The 10002-nt window shown below is 53.5% G+C and overlaps 1 protein-coding gene across 1 annotated transcript; it reads left to right on the forward strand.

The window, feature by feature from the left end:
• Positions 1-6837: 6837 nt before the first annotated feature.
• On the forward strand, positions 6838-8807 carry FZD10 (frizzled class receptor 10). Its single transcript, XM_024121114.1, has one exon. The coding sequence runs from the start codon at positions 6879-6881 to the stop codon at positions 8622-8624; it is 1746 nt and encodes a 581-aa protein (XP_023976882.1). The 5' UTR covers positions 6838-6878; the 3' UTR covers positions 8625-8807.
• Positions 8808-10002: the final 1195 nt, after the last annotated feature.

Here is a 10002-nt window from a genome sequence, read left to right on the forward strand (position 1 = left end):
TTAGAGTGGGTTCCAGCAGGAGGATAGGGACTCTGCAGCTGTGTTGTGAGGCCCACCCCCATCTTTGCTTCCAACTTGTCAGCTGCTTATTCCTGGTTAAATTCAAGGAAGAAGAGGGAAGCTCTAAGTGTAGCAGTTCGACTGGAAAGAAAAAGACTCCTAAATGATGCTACTGGCAAACTATCTTGCCTTCTAACCAATGAAGATAAATGAAGAAATTAACCAAGAAAAGTCAAAAGGCAACTGACCAGAGTTTACACACTGGTTAATCCCAGTGCCTGACACAGTTCGAAGCACTTTGAGTTGTCTCACTTAATCCTACCCCAGACCTTATAAAGGAGGTGTTGGTATTATCCTCATTTTATAACACAGTTCAGAGAGGTTAAGTAACTTGCCTGAGATCACACAGCTGAAGCCAGGAGTAAACCAACACAGGAAACTCACACGTGGTGTTTCCTCTACCTTTTCCTCACCATTTGTGACCCTAAAGAATCCCTTCAAACACAAGAAAGCAGAACATCAAAATGATAAGAAAGTGGCCCATGCCTCCCAGTCCAGGAGGAAAGGGAAAAAAAGCCATAAACCAGGCCTTTGTCCTTCTACTGGCTGCTGACATGCTACCACAACGGGGGCCCTTTCTGAGAGTCCGCACTGAGTTCCTGCCCACCTCCTATCCAGGGGCAGGCAGGGCAGTCAGTGGAGGGGGCTCGGAGCCCACTGCCTGGTTTTGAAATCCTGACTCTGCTCCACCAGCCGTGTGGCCTTGGCAAGTTACTCAGACTCCCAAACTTCGGTTCCTCATCTGGAAAATGGGAATCTCCCCTGGACCTGCTTCACGGGGTCAGGTGAAAGGCTTAGAACAGTGCCTGGCATGGGTCAAATGCTCAGTCAATCAACGTTTCCTCTTGTTAGCACTTTAATTATTGACTTATATGATTATTGGCTTATATTATTTCAGGCCTAACATTGTCATTGCCCAAAACCCCTGCTCACGAATGTCATGGCCTCTTGCATCCTTGATGGTGCGCTCAGCTTCCACGGACACTGTATAGCAACCATCATGACAGCCGCGGTGAACCCTGCACTTGTTAGCGTTGCTCTAAATGCTCCCCGTGTATCACAGCACAATCCTCCCCACGCCCTGTGAGGTCGGAACCCCACTGCTGCCCATTTTTCAGATGAGAAAACTGAGGCATGGAGACAGGAAGGAACCCTCCCCAGGTCGTGGAGCTAGAACATGGGGCAGGGGATTCAGACCCAGATCCGACATAGTCACCACACCACGGGTTAGAGCTGCCCACGGTTTTGGCAAAGTGGTTTCAGACTCATCAGGGCAAAACTGGGAGGTTGGTTCTTCTTCCCTTCTTCTTAAGGCAGGACCAGGCTTGTGGGTGTCCCCGCTCTGTCCCTGAAGGGAAGGTTTCCCCATCTAATCCGCCCCCCTCACCTGTGCAGGGGCAGCGGCCTCTGGAGGGGGTGGTACTGACCTCTTTCTTAGCATCCCATCTCAGGACAGGCAATGAAAAAGGGTCCCAGGGTGGAGGCGCGAAGCAGAAAGGAAACAGATGGGAAGGTGAGTAATTAAATCAATATACACCCAACAGCCAACGGGGCGGGGGGGGGGGGCAGGGGGGGAGAGGAGGCGGGAAAGAAGCAAAGCAATCACTTCCGAAACTGAAGTCTGAGCTCCTATCATGTGTGTTCACTTCCAAAAGACTGTTTCTTAAAGCTGTTTGGAATATCAACGCAAAACAAAATAAAACACCCCCCCCTTGCCTGCAACACACACAGGCACGCATACACACAAGAATGCCCTTTTGTTTCATTTTTCTGGAATTCTGATTTTTCTTCCCATAGAATTCTCCTCCCTCCCCCCAAAGTAGCTCCGTACAGAATTACAGGTTTAAGTACTTTGATGGGGCCGGTTCTGTCAGAGGTGAAGGGTCAATTTGTTTGTATTTTAGAGCAGACGTGTGCTAAGCCTTCCTATATTTTAAACAGATAATGTCCTTGTAATTTGGAAGCACTTACATCGAAGGCCGGCTTTGTCCCCTTTTTCACCGTGGTGTAGCTCTTGCCAGTCTCTGTTGGGATGAAAAAGAAATACTGTATCTTTAAATTAGGAGGCGCCGGATAATGAATCTTGGGCAGTGAAAAGGCTAATGCCATGTGAAGGAGAAGGAGTTTAATCTAATTTAGTCGGAGGGTGTCTGTCTGCGGTGTTGTTTTTTGGAGTGTGGGAATAGAGGGCAAAGCTGTCCCCTTGAATGGTCGCTCCAGCGCCAGAAGCAGTGGGGAGCCGCGTAGACGCCAGTGATCCAAAGCCGGGCCTTGAAAGGGGGATTAGAGACATGCTCTGATTTGCAATTCACACTAATGCACCCCGTGGAACCTTTGGTAATATTTCAAACCACGTTTCAAGGGAAGTGGCCTTAAAATCGCTGCCTAAATTGTGCCGGGGAGACAGAGTGCCCTCCAGTCATCCGTTTTATGGTGTGGATGCTTCGCTGTTTGTTTCTCATCGCCCCACCCCCATCTCAACCTCTTCCGACTAGTGTTTTTAGGTGGAATTAAAACTTCTGTGCCCGTTGAATCTGCTGCAGCTTGCTTGGCTTCTCGGGTGGTACACGCTGTGTGTTTTCTTTAGTAAAGCATCCCTTCAGATGACCAAAGGTATTTTCCTTGGAGAAAAATGTGGGGCGGTAGGGGTGGGGGGAAAGGGCACGCTTGCTTGGTTAGAAAGCAGAATTCTCCATGCCTGCTTTTTTTTTTTTAAATCTGATAATAAGTGTCTGCAGAAACATAACCCAAGATGAGGTCAGGGAAAATGGCGCCTTTTGGTATCAGAGATCGCTCTGCATGTCAGGCAATTATTAGCATCTCGTTCTGACTTGAAAGGGGAATCGGAAACGTGCTGATGAAATACAAATATTGATGATAGTAGAAGATAAAAGAAGTAACACCACACTCACTTCATGGGATCATCAAACATCAATGTGCCAAGAGAGATGCTCCACGCGACTGTTCCTGCAAAACACAGCTAACCTGAACCACTTTCTACCTTCAACTTTATTAATACCCTTCTCCTTTCCTAAGCTCTGCTGATATGCTACAAGTTCACTCTTGCAATTAGCTTGTAACGTGCCAAGTCTATGGTTCAATTTCTTTCTATTGCTGAGTTAGTACTTTGTATCTGAAAGAGATTACTGTGGGTTTTCTCAAATCTCATTTCAGAAAGATCTCACACAGTGCTTATAATTTCCACTGACTATAACATCGTAAGAGGAGATACAACTTTGATTTTTGGCAATATCTGTGTCAAAGTGTTTTCTACTTCGGACCTCGTTAGAACGAGATGAAACTCTGCCTCTCTCTCAATTCCCTTCCATCCAAAAATATTTAGTTTTCCATCAAAATATTGCCTGACTCCTGAAATCATCTTCCCATTCAAAAACCTTATACTTTTCTGGGCAAACATTTGCAAGAACTTGAAGGTAGTTAATGTTTAAGAGTGTGTCTCCCATATATATATATTTTAGGCAGTTGGGGTAAAACATATATATATATTCCTTGTCCCTGCATGTTATTTGAAATCATGTTTAATTATCAAGTTTCATTAAAAACCTTTGCTCGAAATTTTAGAGGCCTAATAAGATTTCCATTAATTTAAACATATCGCTATTCCCACGACAGCCCCAAATGCTTTCTTTTCCCTCTTTCATCCATGGTTAAATATGTAAATAAAATGTCTAAAGTCATTCTTCAAAGAAGACAAAAGAAAAAAGAGCTGAGGGGAGAGACAGCCATAAAATTCCTCCCAATTCTCCATAACATTTGCCGGAGGGGGGCCAGTTGCCAGCCCCGGCAGAGCAGCAGGGAACCCGCTGAACCTTGGAATCACACATCTCAAATCCCACACACGGGAAAATAAAATAAAATAAAATATCTTTTCAGCTGGAGCCATCAAAAGACCCTTTTCATTTATTAGTTACAGAGTTATCTTGCAGTTGGTGATTTCTCAGAGCCTTCATTTTTCTATCATAATGTCTATTTGTTGGTTTCCAGCTCAGCTGGGCAGAGCAAAGCACTTCTGCAGACATTTTTTCTAAAAAGAAAACGAGAGAAGAAAGCAATCTGAAGCGGTTATAGGGAAAATAATGGGTCTGAACACGGCTGAATTAAAACAGTACCGAAAAGATCAATTAGGAGGCACTTTCTCAAATAGCTAACGCCCCGCTGCTGGTGTTTGGCACTGCCCCTGACTCTCTCACATTTATATTTTCAGAGTTTCTGAGGGAAGGAAAGGAAAAGGAAAAGAAGGAAAATGATGTCCAAGGAAGGATCCTGGCAAGGAAAATTCTAGAAAAGCCAAGGGACGTCCACTGAATCTTTTTTTAATGGAAAGGTTTGGAAAATAGCTCACTAGACTCAAAAAAATATATACACACGCACACACACACACACAAAAACCCCATCCCCAAACAAACTATCATAAGAAAAATGGCAGCCTTTTAAAAAGCATCTCGGCAAACAATCCAGTTGAAGGCGGTTGTTCTGACTGCCTTAGCGTTTACCTCGACCACCTTTTTCTCCACTTTCTTCCTTCACCCGAACCTCTTCCAACACCTCACACTGAGATCCAGGGACATTGATTCAGTGCCCGGTGCAATTCCCAGCCTCATACATCTCAGTGTTTGCTGGATGCATGGATGGAAGGAAAGAAGGAAGGAGGGAAGGAAGGGAGGGAGGAGTGGATATGTGAGTTCTCCCAAGTTTACTAGATGTAAAATCCTACGACTTGTTTCAAATAAAAGCCAATACTCTAAAAAGCCTTCTCAGAGGAAGTGCCCCACTTCTGCCCCCGCCGACAAGAAGCTTCCCACGAGATAAGGGCCTAGCAGGAGCGTTTCCTTCTTGGGCGCTTCCTAGAAATAGCCGGGAACCCGCAGCGCCCGCCGCTCCTGCAAAGCCCCCCGGGGGCGGGGCGGGGGGCGGCAAGACCGGGGGCCCCCCGCACCGACTCTCAGGGATATCTGGACACACGGCACACCCCTGCAGAGGGCTAACCCCAGAAAGGCAGGAGGACGAAGGAGGCCCCGGTCCGCAGGGCCCGCTCCTCTGACCTCTCCTCCCGCCCGGGAAAGTCCTCCAACTGCCCCCTCTATGCGTGATCCTGGGAGATTCCGAAAAACTTTAAGAGATCCTGACCTCGAGAGCGGCTAAGAGGAGAGAGGCCCGGCCACCTCCTAGGGGTCCTGTTTACTGAAGGGTTAATACGGGCAGCCAGGTGACGCGCCGGGCAAGTTCTCTGGAGATGGGGCGTGGGCGTGCGTGGCCGAAGTGACTCCGTCCCCAACTGGCCCCCCCCATCCGAGGGGGGTGATCGAAGGGCACTGGGCCAGGGCCCTCCCTCCGCACTTTTTAAGAGAACTGAGAGGCAGGGGCGCCTCCCCTTTTGCCCGGGGAGTTGGGGACCCTCGGAGCGAGCTGACTCAGCGCCCGCGCACCTCCCACCCTCAACGCCGCAGCATCCCGCGGGTCTGCAGCCCAGGAGGGAGCAGTCGGGCAAATCACTGGCCAAATAATATAAATACCCGACGAGCGAATGACTTCCTATAATAAATAAACCCAGCCGCCGAGAAGAAATCAGCAGCCCTGCGTGGCGCGAGGCCCCTCAACTCCGCGGCGCTGTCGGGGGCGCGGGTCCCTCAGCAACACGCCAAGCCCCCCACGGCCCGAGGCGGGGGGGGGGGTGGGACCTAAGAGCCCCAGGAAGCTGCCCGCCCCTCCCCCTCCCCCTCCCTCCCCGCCTTCTCCGCGGAGACCGCGGAGGAGCGGCCCCCAAATCTGGATTCCCAGAGCCCTTCCCCCCGGCCCTTAGCTCTACTCTTTGAAATTTCAAAGAGAGCCCTCCCCGGAGCCGGAGCCCCGACGCAGGCCTGGTAACTCCGCAGCCTCGCGAAGATGCGGGCAGGTTTACAAGCTAAGGGGCCACTTTATGGCCGAGGCCATAAAACGCAAATCCCACCTCGCTTTGAAAGCGCCCTCGGCCCGCGACCCACCATAAAAACCAGGGGCGGCGCGCCCCCAGCCTCGGCCGCGGACCAGCCCGCCCCTCGTCCGGCCAGGCTCCGAACTCCCAGTAACCCCGGCGTCCTTGGGCTGCGGGGGACGAGGCCGGGGGCTCCCCGGGAGAGGGGGCGCAGGCGGGGAGGCGGCGGGGGGCCAAGTGGAGGCCGGCGCGGAGGGCGAAGGAGCGGCGGGAGGCGCGCACGGGAGGGCGGCGGCGCGGGGCCGGGGCCGGGGGCCCGGGGGGCGGCGGGGGCGGGCGGCCCGGAGCTGCGCTTTCTCATGCAAAGCAGCGGCGGGGCGGGGCGGGGCGCGCGGCCCGGGGGCGGGGCCTGTCACCGCTCGGCTGCTTCCCCCTGTGCCTCTTCGCTCGTCGGCTCCGGCCGGGACCAGATCTCCGAAGGGCTGCGGGCCGGGCCGGGCCGAGGCCGGCGCGGGGAGGGCGGAGCCGCCGCCAGCCGCCGGCCCCCGAGCGCCCGCGCCGCCCGCCCTCTCCGCGCGCTCCCACGAGAGGCCAAAGTTGGCGGCGGCGCCGGCGGCGGCGGCCCGCGCGCCGAGAGCTCCGGGGCTCCTGTCCGCTTCCCGGTATTGTTCGCAAACTTTGCTCCTTTCCTCCGCGGCCTCACCTCGGCGGAGGCGGCGCGCGGAGAGCGGGGCCGGGGGCGCTCTGTGCGCACCGCTCGGGCTGAGCCGGGCGGGCATGGGCGGGGGCCCGAGCGGGGACGAGGAGCCGGGGCCGGCAGCCCGAGCCCCGGAGCGGCGGCTCTGAGGGCGGCCGACCTCCCCGCGGGGACACCTCCGACGCCAGCATGCAGCGCCCGGGCCCCCGCCTGTGGCTGGTCCTTCAGGTGATGGGCTCGTGCGCCGCCATCAGCTCCATGGACATGGAGCGTCCGGGCGACGGCAAGTGCCAGCCCATCGAGATCCCGATGTGCAAGGACATTGGCTACAACATGACCCGCATGCCCAACCTGATGGGCCACGAGAACCAGCGCGAGGCCGCCATCCAGCTGCACGAGTTCGCGCCGCTGGTGGAGTACGGCTGCCACGGCCACCTCCGCTTTTTCCTGTGCTCCCTGTACGCGCCCATGTGCACCGAGCAAGTGTCCACCCCCATCCCCGCCTGCCGGGTCATGTGCGAGCAGGCCCGGCTCAAGTGCTCCCCGATCATGGAGCAGTTCAACTTCAAGTGGCCCGACTCGCTGGACTGCAGCCAACTCCCCAACAAGAACGACCCCAATTACCTGTGCATGGAGGCGCCCAACAACGGCTCGGACGAGCCCGCGCGGGGCTCGGGCATGTTCCCGCCGCTCTTCCGGCCGCAGCGGCCGCACGGCGCGCAGGAGCACCAGCTGAAGGGCGGGGGGCCCGGGCGCGCCGGCTGCGCCAACGCGGGCAAGTTCCGCCACGTGGAGAAGAGCGCGTCGTGCGCGCCGCTCTGCACGCCGGGCGTGGACGTCTACTGGAGCCGCGACGACAAGCACTTCGCCGCGGCCTGGCTGGCCGTCTGGTCTGTGCTCTGCTTCCTGTCCAGCGCCTTCACCGTGCTCACCTTCCTCGTGGACCCGGCGCGCTTCAGGTACCCCGAGCGCCCCGTCATCTTCCTCTCCATGTGCTACTGCGTCTACTCGGTGGGCTACATCATCCGCCTCTTTGCGGGCGCCGAGAGCGTCGCCTGCGACCGGGACAGCGGGCAGCTTTACGTCATCCAGGAGGGGCTCGAGAGCACGGGATGCACCCTGGTCTTCCTGGTCCTCTACTACTTCGGCATGGCCAGCTCCCTGTGGTGGGTGATTCTTACCCTCACCTGGTTCTTGGCCGCGGGCAAGAAGTGGGGCCACGAGGCCATCGAGGCTAACAGCAGCTACTTCCACCTGGCCGCCTGGGCCATCCCGGCCGTGAAGACCATCCTCATACTGGTAATGCGCAGGGTCGCGGGGGACGAGCTGACCGGCGTCTGCTACGTGGGGAGCATGGACATCGACGCCCTCACCGGCTTCGTCCTCATCCCGCTGGCCTGTTACCTCATCATCGGCACTTCCTTTATCCTCTCGGGCTTCGTGGCCCTTTTCCACATCCGGAGGGTGATGAAAACGGGTGGGGAGAACACGGACAAACTGGAAAAGCTCATGGTGAGGATAGGGGTCTTCTCCGTGCTCTACACGGTGCCGGCCACCTGTGTGATCGCCTGTTACTTTTACGAACGCCTCAACGTGGAGTACTGGAAAATCCTGGCCACGCAGCACAAGTGCAAAATGAACAACCAGACTAAAAACCTGGACTGTCTGATGGCCGCCTCCATCCCCGCGGTGGAGATCTTCATGGTGAAGATTTTCATGCTGCTGGTGGTGGGCATCACCAGCGGCATGTGGGTCTGGACATCCAAGACCCTGCAGTCCTGGCAGAACGTTTGCAGCCGCAGGTTCAAGAAGAAGAGCCGAAGGAAACCGGCCAGCGTGATCACCAGCAGTGGAATTTACAAAAAAGCCCAGCATCCCCCAAAAACCCATCTTGGGAAATATGAAATCCCTGCCCAGCCTCCCACCTGCGTGTGAATGGCACTTGGAAGGAAGGCGGGAGCAGGAAACTTTCCCAGAGAGGATACAGTGGCAGTCAGAGCCAAAAACATGGTGCTTTTCTCCGTTGGTTGCTTGCTTGCTTGCTTGTTTGTTTTGTTTTGTTTTTTTGTTTTTTAAATAAAAGTGAAAGGAAAAAAATAAAAAGCTTTTACCCTGAAATTCAGGATGCTGTGATAACACTGAAAAGTCAAAATGTACTTAAAGGGGTTTGTTTTGTTTTGTTTTTGTTGTCAGTGAAGGAGAACCCTCCCAGTTAAGTAGCCTCTTGTGTAACTAATTTGTGGTGACATAGTTGATTCAGGGCCCCAGAAGAAAACTTTTGTTTAGAACCTTCCATAAATATACATCTGTGTGTTTGAGTTGGCTTTGCTATCCATTTACAAATCAGAGAAGAGATAACTTCTTTGCAAATTAAAGAGCCTCTGCTGAGTTTCCAAAAGAGAGAGAGAGAGAGAGAGTCACTGTCCTGCAGGGGAGCCCAGGGCCACCCTCAGGAAGGCTGCGTGTAGACAGCAACTTCTGTGCAAACAGGAAGAAAGAGAAAGCCTGACAACTCAGCACCCTCCAGTGGATTTGGAGTCACTTAAAAGAGACTCCAGCCTCCACAAATGGTCTTTCTCCCACATAGAAACGTCCACCAAACCTCATATTGGTCAATGCCAACAAAGTACAATACATTTTTTTTTCTCTTTACATGAAAATCAAAAGAGAAACAAGTATTTTGCTGTACGTAAAGACAACAAAAGAAATCTCCTAACAAAAGAACTAAGAGGCCCAGCCCTCAGAACCCCTTTAGTTTTACAGTTTGTGGCTTTTTAATGGAAACCAAGCCAACGCGATGCACGTTTGGACTGATTTGCGGAAGGCTGGGTGGAGAGGGGAGAGGATCATTCAAAAGGGCCCAGAGGGCTCCTTGACTCTTTCTATTGTTAACCAAATGGTCTCCGTGAATAGACCCGGGAAGCCGTCCACCAACCTTGGAGTTTATTCTCCTCGCCAGGAAACGCCAGGAAAGACTGGTCCTGCTGGTGTCTGTCTATTTGTAATATACGATATTTTTCATGCTTCACTATTTTATTAAAAATAAAAGATGTTCTTTAGTTTGGTGCTGGTCCCTTGTGCATTGTAAGGTGACCCTTCTCAGCGCGTGGAGAGAACAGAGAAAACTTTCTCCCTCTGTTTGCTTTTCAGGGACATCCTGCGTGTGCATCTGTCTCTAGAGGTCAGCGGTGACCTATGTGAACTGGCAAATGGACGGATCCCAAAGTGGACAGGATGATTTAATTTCGGGCTTCCTACGTGCAGGAAGCGGCTGTGGTTGGAAGTTGTCTCGGAGTGGCAGGGTGCAAGGGCC

Source organism: Physeter macrocephalus, chromosome 19 (assembly GCF_002837175.3).
Source record: "Physeter macrocephalus isolate SW-GA chromosome 19, ASM283717v5, whole genome shotgun sequence".
NCBI lineage: Eukaryota > Metazoa > Chordata > Mammalia > Artiodactyla > Physeteridae > Physeter > Physeter macrocephalus.